The sequence below is a fragment of the Rhea americana genome, unplaced genomic scaffold, assembly GCF_003343005.1.
Source record: "Rhea americana isolate MKP2758 unplaced genomic scaffold, rheAme1 scaffold_2, whole genome shotgun sequence".
Lineage (NCBI taxonomy): Eukaryota > Metazoa > Chordata > Aves > Rheiformes > Rheidae > Rhea > Rhea americana.
In genome coordinates this window covers 15,273,034-15,292,283 of record NW_028186149.1, presented here as the reverse complement: position 1 = coordinate 15,292,283, position 19,250 = coordinate 15,273,034, and the positions used below count along the sequence as shown (strand labels likewise).

The window sequence follows — 19,250 nt, the reverse complement described above, 5'->3', positions numbered from 1 at the left end:
CATCTTTTCTTGGAAACATTAGTTTGAAAGCAGAGTTAATCTGATAAATGATGCAACAATTAACTGCTTTCATTATTTGCAAGTCCATGCTAATAGTTGGAATGATAATGCCTTGTTTTCATTCAAAAGAGATACCTTTCCTCTCTTATTTTGTCACTGATAAATGTGTCATAGGAAACAGCCTCCAAACAAAGGAAACCCACAATTTTTCATGTACGATAATGTATGAAATGCAAAATTAAATGGTGCAGACAATGAAAGGAACTGATCTGTATGATAAAAGCAATCTTGCAAAAAGAACAAAAACTAAACACTGTTATTTTGCTCTGAAGTCTGTTTAAGTTGTCACTGAGAAATAACAATATATTGTTCGCAAAAGGTTAACCAGTACTTTTGATACAGAAGATGAGCTTCTTCAGGCAAGTCAGACTTCTGCTGTGGAAGAACTGGGTTATCCGGAAGAGGCAAAAGGTAATATCATACTCTTTGGGTGTCAGCTTTAGACTATACAGTCCACCTAATGAAGTGACCAGTACGTTTATCAGCATATAAAAATCTCAGATTCCTCAAAGAATCAAATGTGTTCTTGTACAGGCCTTTCACCTGGGATATACTCCAGTGAGGTTCGTAAAGCTACTCCTTACAGACTGAATATAGAACATTTTTGGCTTTTGGTTTGTGTGGGGTTTTTTTTGGCAAATAGTGTGGTATACCAGGAAGACAGTTATGGGTAATAATGTTTTGGTATGTTCACGTAAAAAGATTCTCTGTCATAAAATGTAGGTACCACTCAACTAAGGGAAATCTGATTCTGAATCTTAGATTCACTCTAGAATGCTCAATTGCCTTTAGATGTTAATCCACATAGGAGCCCTAAAGCTTACATGAAACTTTTATTTTAAATACAATTGAATGACATCGTAAATAAAGTCAATATTTGTATAAGTGAATATTTATATAAGCCATCAGTATTTTCCATGTATGAAATGCTATTTAACTGAAGCAAATCTACTCAGATATTTGACCCAAAGTGCCTGCTTGGGTTTCAGGAATTTCCTTTTTCCTCCCACCTCCCCCCAGCCACGAAACTAACTAAATAAATAAATAAATAAAAAGAAAAAACTTTGAGGGGATCTTTGTGATGACTGTTCCTAGCTTGTAAGCAGGGTGATTTACTGTGTAGCAGAGAAGTATGTTCTCTGCTCTGGCTGAAGAGTAAAACAAACTAATGAAATTTTAAAACTGAGTCAGTAGTTTTTTTTTTTTTTTCTTTGAACTAAGTCTCTCTGTCTGCAGAACATTTCCAGAGAAGGAAGGTAGCTCAAACAAAAATCCATAGGGTCAAAAGCACCTATAAAATGTGATTTTGGAAATTTAGCCCCTTTTTAAAGATAACCATTATGCAGTACCATAAATTAAGGCATACCCACTCTCTACCGAAGTTCACCATTTAGTCTAATTCGAAAGGGGAAAGACTTCATTACAGAGTTAGCAGCTCACACAGCCAATTTAAGCTTGCATATTTAAATGATCATATTGCAGAACTCAGTCCATTAATGGGTCCATCTGAATATTACAATTCTGGGTTGGTAGGAGTTCTGGGGGTTTATCTCTGTGGACTGATGGGCTCCTCTGATACTTTCTAGTGAATTCTGAGATTCCTGTGTGTCATCAGGAAAAGAAACTATTTCAGGAAGGTATCAGGGCTAACAGCACATGATCTGTCCTCATCACACAATACATTGTTTATCAGTTTGAATAAAAAATTCCCTTGTTCTTTAGCCATCAGTCCCATCCAAGCTAATTTGCTCAAACTGAAAGGAACACTAAATTCAAGTCTGAGGATTTATTGATGTGGCTGGGAATGGCATAAGAGCCAAAATCTAAGCAATAACCCAGGTTAACCCAGCTGAGACAGTAACCAAGAGGTGTCTCTGTTTTTTAGCTCTCTGACTTCAGTAGCATGTAAAGTCTGTCCCAAATATCTTACTAAATGGGTGACACTGGGTGTTAATCAGACCTGGTGGCCAGACCAGCTCCCAAGAAGGGTTTGTAATGCTGTATCCTCAGCTGTGCAAAACAGTTTTCAAGGAGAGGAGCTGTGCTGTGGTAGTTTTCCTAGCCTAACAGTTCAGTCATCTCTTCCCTTTGGTGCTGGCAAGATTTTGTCTGGCTTTAAAAGCATCGGGCGTGCAGAACTTCCCAGTAGTGCGCTCCACCCCCCTYTCGCCACACACACACACCCCATTTGAAAAATAAAGCGGAGATACAAAATGTGTGAAATAGAAAATGTTTGCCTGGTGAAAAGCTTACTATGCTTTGGCCATAAGCAAGCTGTGCCTTATTAAAGCTGGTAGATAAAATTTCAGTGGAAAAAACAGGACAGTTCCAAAAACCTGTTCTTAATTATTCTGTGAATATCTTTCACACTGCAACACTCAGTCTGGAAAGGGGAAAAAATCAAACCAAAAAAAATGTGACCCATCTTGTATCTGGCTCTGCTGCAGTACGTACTGTTAGCTGGTTAGAGCGTGGTGCTGCTAATGCCAAGGTCGCGGATTGAATCCACGTATGGGCTATGCTGAGGGCAGGACTAGATGATCTCCAGAGGTCCCTTCCAACCTTACCATTCTATGATTCTATGATATATTTGGTGCCTGTTAGGGAAGGTGGGAGCAAAGAAGAGGATGCAGGGATAGAGGGCGGGCTTTCCTGTGCATATGCTACAGTGCAGGATCTGTGGAGAGTCTGTCCTGGCTCTTGCAGAGAGAGAGAGAAGGAAAGAGGGAGAGAGAAAGGAAAGAAATGCCACGTGGCTAATACAAAAAAAAACAAAAAAAAANAAAAAAAACGAAAAAAAAAAAAAAAAAAGCTGGTCCTCAGAGCCCAAACCTCGTGTCACAGGATCAAAGGGTTGTAATTTCAAACCTCTGCCAAAACACAGAAACAATAAAACAAACAGTAACACAGGAGGAGTGGAGGAAGCAGACTGAAAACCAGGCAGGATGTTGCTCTGTGAGTAAGGCAATGCTTCTCTGTCATGGCTAGCAGCTGATGGCTGTTCTAAGTATATTGAAAGATAAGGGGATTAATGGAACCTTAGATGAGGTCTTATGTGTTACAGAACAAGATATTTGGCCTTAATATATATATGTCTACCTTTATTAGAAAATCGATAATGTTGAAGTGTATGTTGACAAAAAGAGGCATTAAATAAAGATTAAAGAATTTAGGCTTATGCTAAGGCCCATTGTAGTTACCTTTGGGTAAGCAGACTGCACTGACAACCTATTAACAAGCCCAGGATTGCTAAAGTATAGGTAAAACAATCTTTTTTCTCTTTTGCATCCATTTTTTTTTCCAGTATTGTTACTCAGTGGCCCACTCTGTACAGCTGCTATTTATTTTGTTTGGTCTATTATGGCTTTAGCACTACTTGCCTCCCCTTTTTACCTCATTCAGGATCCCTAACTGTTTCTTTAGTAGAAGTAGAGAAGCCACCAAGATAATGGTGATACTTGGCAGGGATCTGATGAAATCCTTGCTGTTTCTGGGTTTTCTTTCAACATGATGGAAGAGGAGTATCCTCAGGCATGTACTGTACAAGACATTGTTAATGTAGAAAAGGGTCTCAACCCTTTATGCCCCTAATGATTATGTATGGTTTATATGTAAAATTTATTTTGAATGAATTTTTCCTTTTTTTTTTCCCAGCTTCGTTTTCTTGTGGAGCTTGTATGGCCTCTGTCATTATTTCTTGCCCTTGTCTGGCTGAGGAAAGCTAATCCACTGTATCGTCAACACGAATGTAAGAACATTTGAGACATTTCAATACCTGTGCTAGATAATGCCTATAAGGTCTCAGACAGAGATACTGGCCCCTGTTTGCCAGGTATTGTTCCTCAGTGGCAGAAGGATAGCCTTTGCTGCAGGTAGTTTAGTCATTTACAGACATACGATGAAAATGACATAAAAAGGGAGGGGGAGAAAAAGAGAAAGCTCAGATTTTCCTTCAAGGTACTCCATGGATGGATTTAGATGAGGTTTCAAGATTCTGTCAAGTTGTAATTTATATAGTTCTGCTACTGAGAAAGTAAGAAAGTACTGCCTTGCTACTTACTGGGGGAAAAAAAAAAGAGTAGGTTAGTATTTATTGTATTTGAAATAGCCATATTGCTTAGATCAGTGACTTTCAAATGTTTTGATGTGTGGAAAGTTAATAATTTTCCAGTATGTGGCCCTTAGTGGAGCAAATATGAACTTTATACAGTAGGCTTCTTTTCTTAGTTAGTAATAACCACTGACTATTTTGGGGGCATGCAAACCAAAGACCTCAAGCTACAGTTGTACTGAGAAGCCATGAATACTGATGCTTTGCAAGTAACTCCAATCCCCCCCCCCCTTTTTTTTTATATGTTACTGCTGAGCTCTTGTGCCAGAGAGCTCAGATGCTCTATACTTCTGCAAATCAGGCCAGAATTCAGCATGTTCAATATATAGACCACAAAAATTGCTTGATTCTAGAGATATCAAGTTTGCTTATTAGCTACCTCATTTGTGAGTATGTATTATCTCAAACTATTTTAGTAAATTTTGAAAGCATTCAGCAATCTATTTCTGTTGCCATGTATAGCTGTTTTACCATTAATTTCAATAGGAGGAGAAATAGTACAGTATTGATTACTCATGAAAATCTTACACAAATTATTCAACTGTTTTGCTTAATAAGAAAGAGACCTTTATGGTTATCACGGCATTATTTGTACTGTGAGCTGGCCCCTAACACTGTTTGGGTTCACACTGGGTGCATTAGTAAAGGCACCTAATTCTTCATATTTCGTTTTTCATACTCTAGGTCACTTCCCAAACAAGGCGATGCCATCTGCAGGAACACTGCCATGGTTACAGGGCATCTTCTGTAACATGAACAACCCTTGTTTCCGCAGCCCTACCCGTGGAGAAGGTCCTGGTGTTGTGTCCAACTACAACAATTCTATGTAAGCAGAGCTCTGTGTGAGAGACTGGGTTGGAGTAATGCAGGCCCATTGGGCAACTGCTGACAGCCTGCCCTTGGTACCTGCCAAGTATTGCTTGGACATGAATGATGTGGGGAGAAGGGACGGCATAGCCTCAGCCTGCTCAGAATGGTGCTTTGGTATGCTGAGAATATTTTAGAGAGCTGTTCTGTGGTATGAATGAAAAGGGAGAAGTGAAAAAGAAGTGTGGKAGAGCTTTAGTGCATTGTTTGTTACATGAAACTCATGAAAGACAGTGCAGTAGACAAGGACCTTTACAGTAAAGAGAGGCCAATTGCAAAATTTTATTAAAATAGATATAAAAATACTTCAATTCGCCTTTGCAAATACTCCACTTTGGAGTATGCAAAGATAAAAATTTATGAGCCAACGATGTCAAGGCCCTGAAACCTACAGCCATATGAAAGTTAGTAGCTTGGAGTTAACTTGGCATTTCACCTCTTGTTCCTAGTGAACACGATTTAAAACAGTTGCATTTCTTGTGGGGTCAGTCACACAATAGCACTGAGGGGCTTTATTTTCTATATGCTGTAGCTTTTCCAGGTTGCTCATTACAAACATGACTGTCCTTTTGTGAGTCAGAGTAAATTCAGTGCATTACAGAGGAAGCAAATACATTGTGTTTTCTGAAAGAATTTATTCCTTCCTGTTTGCTGTTTCCTGTAAGCTAAAATAAGTCATTCATTCTGAGAGTTACCAATCCACGTATGGAAAAATGTAACACCCTTAAAGAAATGTAGTGCTTCAAGACAGGTATATGTTCAACTTCAATCTCAATTTTACTGCAAAAGGAAAAAGAACCTGTGCCATTTGAATTCCTGTAAGTTTGGCCTCTACTGCTGCAAGTAAGAACTTTCTTTATACTTGCTTAAAAATATAGGACCTGGCTATACCCTTGCTTGAACTGCATTGTCTAATCCATAGCCAGCTTAAGTTGTAAACAGYTGCCAATGGCAAAATTAGGCACAACTGGTTTCACACCACTGTCAAACAAAATGTTTTTGAAAGCACCTGCAAGCCACTGCAGCACTGGAGAGATTTGAGCTGGGAGAGATAGAGACAAATTCTTTATTGGGGTCCTTCCGTGTCACGTATCCAGCTGAGCAGTATTGCTTGTGCCCTGAATGCCTCATTCATCTGCTGAAGCTGAGCCAGAACCAGAGCACTTTTGCACCATAGCTGTGAGGTGAAGGTAGTCTTGGGGAAAGGTCCCGCCTCCCCAGAATGTCAGCATGGCTAATGAGAGAGTAAAGGTTATGAGAAACCAACCTTCTGCTCCACTTGAAGCCCTCTTATACCTTCTGTGTTTTCCCCCAAACCTTACTCAATCCCATACCAACTGAAGCTACTCTGTGGTCACCGTAAAGCTGAGCTTTGATATTTCAAGACTGAGGACAAAATAACTGATTTTTATCATCGTCTCTGGCACACAGAAATACAATAAATTTTTTTTATAGGAAAAGTTTTTCTGAGTCATTCTTAAATTATTATTTGTTCCTTATTTCTCCTTTCAGCCTTGCAAGAGTATATCAAGATGCTCAGGAGCTCTTACTGAAAGCCCCTGAAATCCATGGCCTTGGTAGAATCTGGGAAGAACTGATCATTATGACTCAGTTTATGGAAACAATGAGAACTAATCCTGAAAGAATTGCAGGTAATTACTTTTTCTATATCCTTTGAACTAGTGAATTTTTTTCCTTCTAAGAGCTGACTAGTTGTTATATTGTAGAGACTAACAGCAGTTACAAGTGTATTTTGCATCTGGCTGTCACTCTACTTACTGCTAGAGGGTGAATTAAAGCTCGTTGTAATCAGTAGTATAAAAAACACCTTTCACAGAGACAGCAAAAGGCATTCAGCTCCTTTATACAACCAGTTACTTTAAATAACAATAGGCAACACTCAAAACACAAAAACATGGATATCTCACCACCCAAAATAAGACATGTGGATGGGGAGATTTCCTTAATTATAGTAGAGGTAAAGCAGAAAGAAAGCATCAGTGGAAGATGCAGAAGAATTTAAGCTAGRAAGGTAGTTGAATAAATGTTAGGACCATAGCCCAGAGGAGAGCTTAAAGAGACTTTTGTTTCAAGTGTTAACTGAAACAGATTTGAAACTGTGAGGAAAGAAACACTTTCTTGTGATTTTGATTATTCCTTTGTTTAGAGAGAGGAGACATTGCACTCTTTTTGTAAACAAACAGGATTGCAAATTACGACTCCATCAATTTTCACTTAAAACAACCTGCCACACTCAAAATGTGGGAAAAAGTAGCAAAAGGGTAATAAATCTTAAAATTAATATTTGGGCTTTAAAAATGTTGCAGTAAAAATCTGAAAAGATACTTCCAGAACTAATGACACAAGAATAGAATGACTTTGAGAACTGATCTGTCCCATCCTCAAGTCCTTTGCCATATGAATTTATAATATTCTTGTTAAAATCAAATATTGTGACCCTCTATACATTTTTAGTAAGAAGATATGCATAAACCATCTGATATGTATGCTCATTGTCTCTTTGGAGATTTCTAACTAGAAGTCAAGAAAGGGACTATCTAATTATAAATAACAGTGGGAAGATCAAAATGCTCCAAAATGCAAATAACAAGAACACAAGTATAATCTGAGCTGTGTTTTGGAAGCAGCTACAGAAACCAAACCTCTCTTCAAAAATGAGAAAAATATCATGAGTTTGCTGCAGTTAGTTTAAAAAAAAAAAAAAAATCAAAAAAACATACTCCATGGTTTTGGAACTTGCCTTTGCATCCTATATCAACTTCAGCAGTCAGAAAATAAAATATATTCCTCCCAACTCCTATATAATTTTAATATGGATTTAGAATCTGGTTTTAAAATACAATTTATTTTAAAGTAGATACAGGAATCTCCTGTTTCATAAAACAGATTTTTAAAAAGTCAGTGATGAAGTGACACCATTAGTGAATTGCCACCTTTTTTCATATAGAAAGAGTTACTGCAAAGCTGACTGCAGAAGTTCTGTATGTAACTTACTATAACTGCCCGTTAGAATCTTAATAGAACTTACTATAGCTGCAATGTCGAGCAATGAAAAATTAACGTGTGTCACAAGGTCATCTGATCTCCTGATTTCTTCAAACAGATCCATTTCTTGAGTCCTCATTCCTCCTCTTCCCACTCTCATCCCTGTATCACCATGTTTTCTAAGATGTGTTCCTGTAATCTGCTTTCTCCTCCACACTGCCTGTGTGCTGTGAAAAAATAAGAATATGGGAAAGAGACGAGTCCCTGCTTGTTTTCAGTGTTTAGTGTTCGAACAAATACATGGAGAAGCAGTTGCTGAAGAAGTCCTGCTAAGCTCCTGATGCTTAATGCAGATGAAATTGTAAAAGTTAGTCGTCAAACTAACCACTGAGCTTAAACAAATGGAGATGTTCAGCAACAAGTTTGTGCATACTTACATGGAGATGTCCAAAGCTGTATTCCCCCTGGCAATGTGATGTCTGCTGCTTCTATCARTTTCAAATTCCTTTTCCTAAGATGGGAAGTGCTAGGTTTTTTCAAGCATTCTTAACCTGTGTGTGGTGGCGCTACGTGAGCCACTTAGTAAAGGCTGTAGTATTCAACAGRCATGAACCACATCCACTTTCCAAGTTTTCACTTGGACCATACTGAGGCAGAATCCTCACTGATACTGATTTATAACAGAAGAAGGGGTATTTTTTGTTCTGTTTTTTTAAAGCATCGTGAACTTTAAGAACAGCAATATTTTGGATGTTGCTTATGATGGGTGGGATTAGGGAAATTTGCCCTTTTCATATGTTTAGCTTAACAGTGGATACCCCTCCCTTAGTAGCGGGATTGACTGTTTTTAGTTTAATAATGGATAATATAACTATTAAACTATAAACTATCAATACTTCTCTGAGGAAAATACAAAGTTTTGCTTGTGAAAGGTTTTCAAATGCCTTTTCTGCAAAATTACATAACCAGGCTAAATAGTTAAAAATTATTGACAGCAAATGATAAATTAGTGTAAAAGTAAAGGATTATTTATGCAATACCCAGCAGAATGGAGCCTCCATTGGGATGCTAACAACAGTAGTACACTTGAAGCTGAATATTTAAGATAAAATAGTACTTKCAGAAAAGGCAGAGACTTTCAAATGCAACAAGTGATGCTTTCAGTCCATCCATTTCTGGAATCCTACTCTGAAACATCTTTGAGAGGTCAGATGTGTAGAATAAAGGAATGTTCAACACTTTTTGATAACCACTCCCCAGTAAAGGATTAAAATCATTTTGAATTTCAAAAATCATTTTGGATGCCATTGTCTCTATTAAGCATCTGAGCCAAAGCATATAGCTTTTGCAGATTTAAGCCAGGGTTTGTGATGTTCTTTAACTCACTTTGTCTCACTGATCTCTGCATTCCTTTCTGCATCTAGGAAGAGGGATACGAATTCTAGATATTTTGAAAGATGGAGAGACTCTCACTTCCTTCTTGCTGGAAGATGCTCACCTTCCAGATGATGTTGTTTTCCAGCTTATTAATGCTCAAGTGCGTCCTGAACAGGTGGGTAGAGTGTAAAAGCTACCAAGCTATTATCTGTAGAATGTAATTGCTTGAGTTGTATATGCAAAGTAACCTCACTGAGAGCACTGCCTGGAATTTCTGTTAACTTATAAACTGTTTGCACCAGTTCCTTCTGCATTCTTTGGAAGGGATGTTTGTTTTGTCTTTCAAAGAAAATCAACAAAAAAACGTATTGAAGATGCATTTAAGAGGTATTTGCTTCGATGCTGTCTTTTAACCCCCCAAAAAACTAAACAAACATCAAAAATGATGCTGCCAAGCAATGAGTCTGTCCCCGTTATAAAAGACTTGGCATAGAAGCATAAGGCAGCTGTGCACCATTTCAAGTCAGCAACCCTGGTGAATAGCAGCAGAGAACTCAGGGCTGAAATATTTAAATTCTCTACCCCAATGTCAGCAGAGTAACACAGTGGCTTTGTGAGATTTTCTCACATAAATATGTAGGAGTAGAAAAGCAGACCTGTTTTCTTTCCTGTTGAATAATGGATCTGCTCAAGAAAAATCACAGTTGAAAACTGCAAATCAGATCACTCCTGAAGCAGCTTAGCAGGAAAATGTGTTTAATAAAGTCCAGGTTGTCTTTACCTCTGCATGTCCTCGCAGCTGGGAGCTCTGCAAGAAATGCTGTGTTCATGAATGAACGTTGTTGAATCGGAATTCTGGAACAATTTCTTTCTACACTGCATTAATATGTGGGTGGAAGAAAGGGAATAAATGAGCTGAAAAACAGGATTTCTCTTTTTTACCAGCACATAAAACCCAAATACTGAAACTGCAGGTGGTCAAAAGGAGACAGGATCAATGAACTTGTATGCAGTTCTTTTTGGACACCAGATGTTCCAGCTAGTGTGACTAGGAGCCAGGTTACTTATCTGCTGTATTTCTGGCTAGTGCTAGGAAAGTCCTCCCCTCTTCTCACTTTGTCATGAAGCAATGCCACAAGATACTACCACAGCCAGACTAAGCTGATATATCCCACTTATTTTCACACCTCCATATCAGCTGAGATGGTGAAAATTTGTCGTCTTGCTGTTCATGACAAGAAGTACATATAGATATCCTATTGGACTTCATTTCCCCTTTTTCTTCCAACCTTTTTCATCTTCACTGATCTGCTGCTCTGGGAAAAGTATGTATTGCTGACTGTGGTAGTCTGTATTAGATCCCCAGTGGCCTCCTTTCATCTAGTGTTGAAAACCCTGTGGCTGCCAGTGTATGCAGGACTGAAGTTTTTTCAACACCATCTCTGAAAGTATGACTGAGACCTGCTGGAACATGGTGTCCCACTGCTGTATTTTCTGGGCTGATGTAGAGAGAGGTGTAGCTCTTTTAATGCTAGAAATTAAAGAAATTTGAGCACCAGTTAGAGGAAAAAGCTGGAGGAGACCTGGTGTTAAATACCATTTTTGATGTCCTATTCTGAAACTTTATTGTTAGCACTAATCACAGGGGTACAAGATCATTTCACAGCATCTGATCTACAGCTATGAGAAAAGAGTTATGAATACTTCCTCCAAGAGCAAATGAAGCAGAAAAACCAATCCCATAGTTTTCCAAAAACCATAAGAGAATTATTTTCAATAGCAACCAGGCATTTGCTCTCCTACAGGAGATAAACTTCATACTCTTAAGCATTATTGATGAGTCCAACCCAAGTAACCTGCTTATGGTTGATTGAGCTAGAAATAGCAGAGCCATGACTAGAACCTAGATATGAGTTTTTCTTGAGCCTTAACTATGATACTTCATTTTTAGTTCTTCCAGTTGCTCTACCCTCTGTTCACTTGCGTATTGCTGTACACCCTCTCTCCCCAGCTCTGATAGAATAGAGCTGGTCAACCTAAAAGCAACTTGTTTGCAAGAGCCTGACCGTTGCCAAAGCTGGCTGCAGTTCTGTCTCTGAGCAGCCTGGGAGTGCAGGAAATGACACAACTGAAAACTAAACCTGATCAAACAGGCAACTAGCTGAAAAAATAATTTGGACTTCATCTTGCCTGCTTTGGCCAAAAGGTGACATGTTGTTTAAAATAAATAAATAAATAAAGTTTTTCCTCTAAGGAGCTGCTTTTTTGAGTCATTCTAAGATAAGGATAAGAGGCTGATGCTAAAACACAATAAAAAATTCAGGAAAGATTGGCAACAGCCCACCCTACCGGAAAAATTGGAAGGGCGGAGGTTTGATGTTTTTCTAATCCCATCTGTTCATGGACATTCTTGAAATGCAACTATGGTTTGTAAATAACCTTTGGGTTCTTTGTGTTTATTCATTGTCAGTGATGTTAATGTCATGGTTTCCTCACTTCACAAGTCAAAACAAAGTTCCCAGGCTGCCTTCCTGCACAGCTCAGTTTCAATGCAATCTTCACCGGAGGGTAAGGATCACATACAATTACAAATGCTGCTTCTTTCTCACATAAATTCTCAGGACAGTAGTGAGTGAACAATTAAGCAAAATCTTTTATTTACGTCAGGCCAGTTCAACCCAACTTAAATGTTCTGGTCTGGGACAGTTTGGGATTTGGGAGGTTTTTTGTAAGCCAGTTTATCTGCCAGTTACATTTCCTCTACTTGATTCTGCCTCTCACTGTCCTACTTATGTTAAAAGTGCAGTGTACGTGCCCTGTCACTGCATCGTTCTTAATGTGAGTTTTGACTTTGATGTAGAATAAGTCTCACTTTCTCAGTTATACTGGCAGTGGCAGATTCTGCTGCAGTTGAAATTGTGCAGTGGAAAGGCACTATCTGAGGCCACACTACACTGATTTGTCACATTTTAATATTTGAAAATTGATAATCTATTAACTATATTATCACTGTTACTGAATGGCCTCAGGTACATACTGTGCTGCATCTACTTAGGGCAGGATAGACCCTTGCAAAAGTAAAACCTTTGCTTTCTGTGCTGACTGGAGCAATAATTTGGACTGCACATCGTCACAAAGAATAAGCAGGACTGCTTGTATTCTCAAAGACAAGCAATGGTGTAAAGGGATGAGAAAATTGACTGGGGTTAATTAATTTTAATTAGTGTTGTGTGCTTAATTTCAGATGTGACTTTTTAAAATTTCTGTTAGACTTTAGAACTCTCTTAAGTATTTATTACTTGTACTTAGACTCTCTAGTTCAAACACAATAAATTAATGCTAACGAAAGAGGCCTTTATATGAGCACAGCTGTAGGGATGATACAGACCGTACCTGTCGCGTACTTTTACTAGACATTCACATCCCTCTCACATTGCTATTTCAATATACCAACTGTGTGTAACTCAGGTGCTTATTTATATATGTATGTGTGTCTATATATATGTATATATAGACAAAACTACAGGCATGTTACATTGCACTTTTTTAAGGGCAGCTCCGTAAGCTAAAATTCAGGGCAGTTTTAGCAGACAAAATACAATACTGAGTTAGACCTCTCTTATCCTGCCTTCTCTATCCTGGATGCTGACTCCTCACAGTTATAGTTGCTGATTTGCTAATTGCTTCTGACATCTGAAGAACTTACTGAGTAACTCCTCAAAGCCTGAATTCAGTCTTCAGAGCAATTCATCTCATTATTTTAGATTTTTAAGTATTATCCTTACAGGCCTCACCAAACAAGTCTCAGCTGCTAATTGTAGAAGATTTGTAGGTATAAATTTTTGATAATGTTCGGAATCTCTTAAATAGCCTTGCTAATTTGCTTAAAGAGGAAATAAAAAATCTATCGAAGTCTGATCTGCTGTAGGTTTGATGTGTTTGTTTTGATTCAGATGTCTGAGATGTGGAATGCTTGGTAGATGATTTTTCTGTGGAAAGTCTTATTCCATGGGGATTTTGTCCAATTTTTTATGCAGTTCTAAAAATTAATTTAGCCTAAAGATCCTGCATCCATGCTTATTTCTTRTTTCTCTGGAGTTTCGTTAGTCTCGCACTGTAGGCATTTTCAGTTTTCATATTGTTACGAACTTTTTCCGTACAATTTGAATTACTAAAGGAAGTGAGCAGAGGATAGGAATATCAGCTTATGATTTCCAGCACCACTTTTTATTATTATTAAAGGCCATGTATTCTGGCCTTTAGAAAGCAAGTAGAAGTGAATCTTGGACTTCCAAGCATATTCCATTGCAACAATATAGATTCCAAGTAAATTTACTGATTTCTCTGGAGTTATTCTGTGTTTACATTAGTTTAACTGTAAACCAATCTGTTCCAAGTGGTTAAGCACTAAAGATGATTCTTCTGTTCTGTGTTTACATTAGAAATCTAAATTGGTAGATTGGGTGTGGTGTAATGTAAAAGGGCTTTTAAAAGTCTGGCTGTATGCCAGTGCATAGCGACAGTGATTAGTGGCTATGGGAAAACATTGGGGTGGAAGGATAACTGAAATAGTGAAATAAAGCTTGAGAATCAGTAGAACTGGCCTTTCTATTTGGTCAGCTGGCAGCAAAGACATAATCATACTAAACAGAAAGATAGCAGTGTGGCATATTTGGTTGATCCTGGGGAAACATTTTCAAGTAAGCCCTAATTATCCCTCCTTAACCATAAGGATGAGTGGCATGGCATCAGGTATRCTTAGATGATGGAAAGAAAGGGCAAAGGGCTCTCAAGAACTTTACGGTGAAAGGAAGAATGAGAAGACAAAGAGCCTGTCTGAAGGTGGTGTTTTACATAATATTAAGTGAAGGTAGTTCACGAGTTTGCTGTTTCAGCTGACTACATCCGTTTGCCATTCATGAAACATTAGCAGGTACTGAAATCAAGGTGTGTGCTTTGATAAATTTCTAATTGTTCAAGAAGTCTGAATATTCCACAACAGTAAATGAAACATTGGTTTTGGTTGCAGTTTGCCTATGGTGTCCCTAACTTGACTCTGAAGGATATTGCTTGCAGTCAGATGCTTCTGGAACGCTTTATTATCTTCAGCAGTCGAAGGGTCCTTCCTTCTGTGCACAGGGCCATGTGTGCCCTCTCCCAGGAAAGCCTACAGAGAGTAGAAGATGCCTTGTATGCRAATGTTGATTTCTTTAAGCTATTTCAGCTGGTAAGTATTAACACAATCATCCTGTCTTATGTTGTCATTTTCCTGCTGATATTTCATTCCCCATCAAGAATTTACTTTGTAATACACAACCAAGGTTCCAAGCTGGTTTTGATTATTTGCCCCAGCAAATGTAAGCTTAGTGGTTAAATTTACATGTTAAATTTAAGTTTATGCACATACACACCTGGAAATGCCAAACATACACTCAAACCCTTTGTATGTACATGTCCATCTCTGTTGCTCTTTGCTAGAAATTAAAGCAACTCACAGTTTTAATAGCAAAATGGGCACAGAAAAATCAAGAGTTCCTTTACTGTCTGGCTGGCTCAGCTGCAGTGAAGCAAATAAGCCTCTTTCTGGAATGCTACTGTTACCGAAGTAGCTTGTTTAAGCCTTATTTGAGACACTGAGGTTCTTTAAACAGTGTAAATGTATGAAAATAAAGCTTTTTAAATACCCTTTTGCAGTTCTGGTAGGAGATAAGTTCTTCACTAGATACAGAAATGTTGTTGAAACACAGCTGCTTTAATCTGTGTGACTATGTGCACTTGATATGTAAACATGCATAACCATATATACAGACAAACTTCATTGGCTTTTTTAAAAATTGAACTTTTACATTAGAAATATCTGGATATTCCAGGCCAGGTAATTTTCTGTACTCTTACACTGTCAGACCCTCTCTACTGTATGGTCCTCAGGCTACGGTTATACAGTATAACCAACCACATGTCAGAATTTTACAGAGCAGACCTCACTTTTAGGGTGGGCAGTAGATTGGGTGTTCTAGAACAGGACCTTTTATTGGCTAAAAGAAACTTTTCAGTTTTCATGTTCTTCCTTTTTTCTGTGACATCATATTTACTTCCAGTGAATATGAAAGCATTTGAATAGGCAGTTTGGGGAAAGCTTTCATTGCATTCTGTGCTGAGAGTTTTTGTACATTCCTGACTATATGCTCTGCTATGTATGTGGAATGAGTGCATGGTTTCTGTTGATCCTGTCTTAGGCATTCTCTTAGAGAAGGTGAGCTAATTTGAGTATTAATTCTACTAGTAGCGTTTCTATTTAGAACTGATTCATACTGAATGCTACTACACACATATATACACTCTTGCATTCTGATTCCCTTCCAAGTACATACACAGTGCAGCTGTCTTCTGCTTTCTTAACTACCTACTGACTGAAAGGAATGGCAGAGAATCAATAAGGAGTTGAGCTGCAGTTCTGGGCAAATCTTTTTATGGCCTGATCTCATAAATTTTAGTTTGGCTATTTAAAAGTCCAGCTTTATATATTGTTGTAATAGCAGAAGAAATAAATGCTTGAGAAAGCCTCAGAGTGCTAACCCTTACTGCAAATGTGATCCTTGAGACAGCTGGCAGGGATGCAGTGCCAGAAGCATAGTAGTATGTGACAGCCTACCTTGGTAACACCTGTTTTCTAAAAAGCCAGCAATAACTGAAGTGTTAGCTTCTGAGGAAAAGGCCATTCAGCCTGTTTGCAGGAACCTGGAGAAGCCACTGTTTCTGTCATTTCCTGTAGGGCTTGAGGAGCAAACTGTCTCCAAAATCAGTAAGTCTCACAGGTGTAAAGTAATACCAGATATTTTGCCTCCATGACAAGCACAGGTTTCCAAATAACAGCCCTGGCTAAATTCAGAAGTTAGCAAGAGTCTCTACATCTCGCTGGAAGATTAGCCTCTGTGAGAAATGGCTCCTCGAAAACCCTAGTTCCTACTTTTCTTCTCCACTTTTGTAACTTTGATGTAAGAGGCTTAGGTAAGCAAAACAGATCCTAAGTTGTATTTTCAATGGCCTGTTACTGCTTCAGCCTTGTATCGGTAAGAACAATTACTCAAGCAGATGTGAGTCCATGCACTGACAATGGATTTGTGGCTCTACAGAACTTAAAAGACAGTGTTCCAAATAGTTCAAAGTACTGGAGCTGAAGGGAGGCTACAGAATTTTTTTGTCTTACTGTAGTAGCTGTTGTCACGTAGAAGCTAGACAAAGCTCATATTTCTGATGTATTCACAGCTTCCCACTGTGTTGGACAGAAACTCACCAGGTGCTGATCTGAGGTCCTGGGGGAGGGTGCTGTCTAATTTCGCCCGAGCAGTGCAAGAGGTAAGTGGTCTGATAATAGGTGACATAGGTTTTCTGGGCAATGCATGGTTCTTTTTCCTTTGTTCCATTTACATTCCAGTTACCTGCTTTATCAGAAAGAAAATAGACTTGTTTGGGAAGAGATGATTCATTATAAACTCATCTTTAACTCACTGCAGAATGGACATAGGCGTTGATGGTTACAAAGCATATTGATCTTTTCAGGAAAGACATGAGAGAATAAAAACTGAAAATGATGCCTGTGGCTAGGACAGAGAAGACAGAAGGACCAGGTTCTGACTGCATCCAGACTTTACCAGTCTAGGCGTAACTGAGACCTCTCCAGATACTTTTCTCCTTTAAGTGACTGCAATTAATAAAGAAGTCTTGTTTTACTACAGCTAGCCAGGAAGCCAAGTATTCAGGATCTTTTGGTGGTTCTGCAACCATTTGTTCAAGATGGAGAGCCAGAATCCTTAGGCCACTTGCTGAACTCCCTGTCTGATCTTTTCTGTGGCTACCCAGAAGGAGGTGGATCCAGAGTGCTTTCCTTCAACTGGTATGAAGATAATAACTATAAAGCTTTCCTGGGGATTGACACCACAAAGAAGAAATCCAGTTATCTTTATGATAATACAACTAGTAAGTTTTTTCATCAAACCCTCACAAAGTATGTAGACAGGTGGGGGTTATGTTAGAATACTAGTATTGCTTTTACATAATAATATTTTAAAGCAGTTGATTTGGGAAATCAGATACTGCTGAAATTATTTTACTTTATCATTATACCTGGAAGCAGAGAAGCCCCAGAACTGAGAACGGTCTGAAAAATATGTTAACTTTCAATAGGAGGGCATAAAATCACCATAATTGAGACAATCTGTTTTATTTTCTAGTATCTGCTGCTGCTATTAGAACTAGATGCTTCTGAAGAAGGTTCAGGAAACTTTATAGTGGAGTATTCTGAAGTTACTTTTCCTCAGGCAAATGTCATTTAAAGTCTTAACAGTTTGCCTTATGGCCTGGAGCACAGGATATTTTAAATCTCTCCTTTTAAATAATACTTAATATATGATGGCTATTCTCTTACTGCATAAAGTATGTGTGTCTTGTAGCAATGAGTTCTACAGTTTAATTAAATCTTAGGTGAAAATATTTGAATTTTAATCAAATTTAAATTTTGTTTCTGAAATTTCCTCACTACTTACTATTGCACTAGGAGAGATTGCAAAGAGTAGCTGATTTTTTAAAAATTTTTCTGACATTTTTTGTTTTATCTCTTTGTTATGTCCCCTTCTGTCTGTTGTTTAGTTTTTCTTTTAAACTGAGACCACTAGCAGTTTTTGCTGTACTAACAGCTATATCATAGCTGGTATTAGATTTCTCTGTCTGTTCTGCTATGATAGGTACGATTGTCTTAAAAAGCACAGGTGGGCCTTTTGCCTATAGAGAGACACCTACCCTTCCCCACTCCTGTTGATACTTGGCTTTGTTCATGTTTGAACTTTCACAAGACCTGTTAAAGACCCAGTATTTAATTTCTTGCCAGGAAACAAAATAGTTGAATGCTGTCCAGGTATATTACTTACTAGTACATGAGTAAGGTGGAAATGTTTACGTACAAAGTGTTTAACACAAATTATTATAGGATCCAGTTCTGAACTCTTCCAGGGTTCAGTTCCAAGCCTACTGGATCTCCAGTTGAACAGTTTATATTGTGTAGGTATTAACCACTGATAGGTTTAAAATAGTTTCGTATTAGTATCAACTACCATGCAGAGAGGTTAAGTCAGCAGAAGAAAAGCAATTGGAGCTAAAAGCTGATTAGAGAGATCTGAGCTCTGTCATTTGCTTCAATTTGAAATACCTATAAATAATAGCAACTTTTGAGCAGTGAAATTTGTTTCCTCTTCTATATTCCTAGCTGTCTATTTTGCAATTCTAAAATCTACTTGATAYTCTTTTCCATTTCATTCAAAATCTGTAGTTCTACATTGCAAAATATGCTTAGCCTGTTCAAATTCAGAATGCTTTAAACCATCTGTATTGCCAGTGAAAAGCCCTGCAGGATGCTATGTATGATAGAATTTAGATAGGGTTACATAAAACTGTCTCTTTCCATCTGTCTTTAGCACCCTTTTGTAATGCATTGATCCAGAACTTGGAATCAAACCCTTTAACCAAAATAGCCTGGAGTGTTGTGAAGCCCCTGCTGATGGGAAAAATTCTCTTTGCTCCTGATTCACCTGCTGTACGACAAATCCTAAAAAATGTAAGAAGTTCTGGGGAAAATAAATAAATAAATAAATAAATAAGTGTGTGTGTGTGTACATATACACATATATATGTTTATATATGTGTGTTTGTGTGTGTGTATGTATACATAAAAAACAAGTTGCTTCCTAAGAGACTTCTTTTGAAAAACAAAGGGCCAGCTATCTCAATCTAACTAGATTTCCTTCTCAGAATGCCTTTGCTTTGGCCATCAGAGGCC

The 19,250-nt window shown here is 38.1% G+C and overlaps 1 protein-coding gene across 1 annotated transcript in view; it reads left to right on the top strand.

Moving 5' to 3' along the window:
- The first annotated feature begins 405 nt into the window (after positions 1-405).
- ABCA4 (ATP binding cassette subfamily A member 4) overlaps positions 406-19,250 on the top strand; it is a 73,359-nt gene continuing 54,514 nt past the window's right edge. Inside the window, exons 1-9 of the mRNA XM_085303725.1 lie at positions 406-471; positions 3,715-3,808; positions 4,856-4,997; positions 6,551-6,690; positions 9,469-9,596; positions 14,451-14,648; positions 16,688-16,777; positions 17,158-17,398; positions 18,889-19,028. Of these exons, the coding sequence (XP_085159851.1) occupies positions 406-471; positions 3,715-3,808; positions 4,856-4,997; positions 6,551-6,690; positions 9,469-9,596; positions 14,451-14,648; positions 16,688-16,777; positions 17,158-17,398; positions 18,889-19,028 (1,239 nt within the window). The remainder of the gene's footprint in view (positions 472-3,714; positions 3,809-4,855; positions 4,998-6,550; positions 6,691-9,468; positions 9,597-14,450; positions 14,649-16,687; positions 16,778-17,157; positions 17,399-18,888; positions 19,029-19,250) is intronic.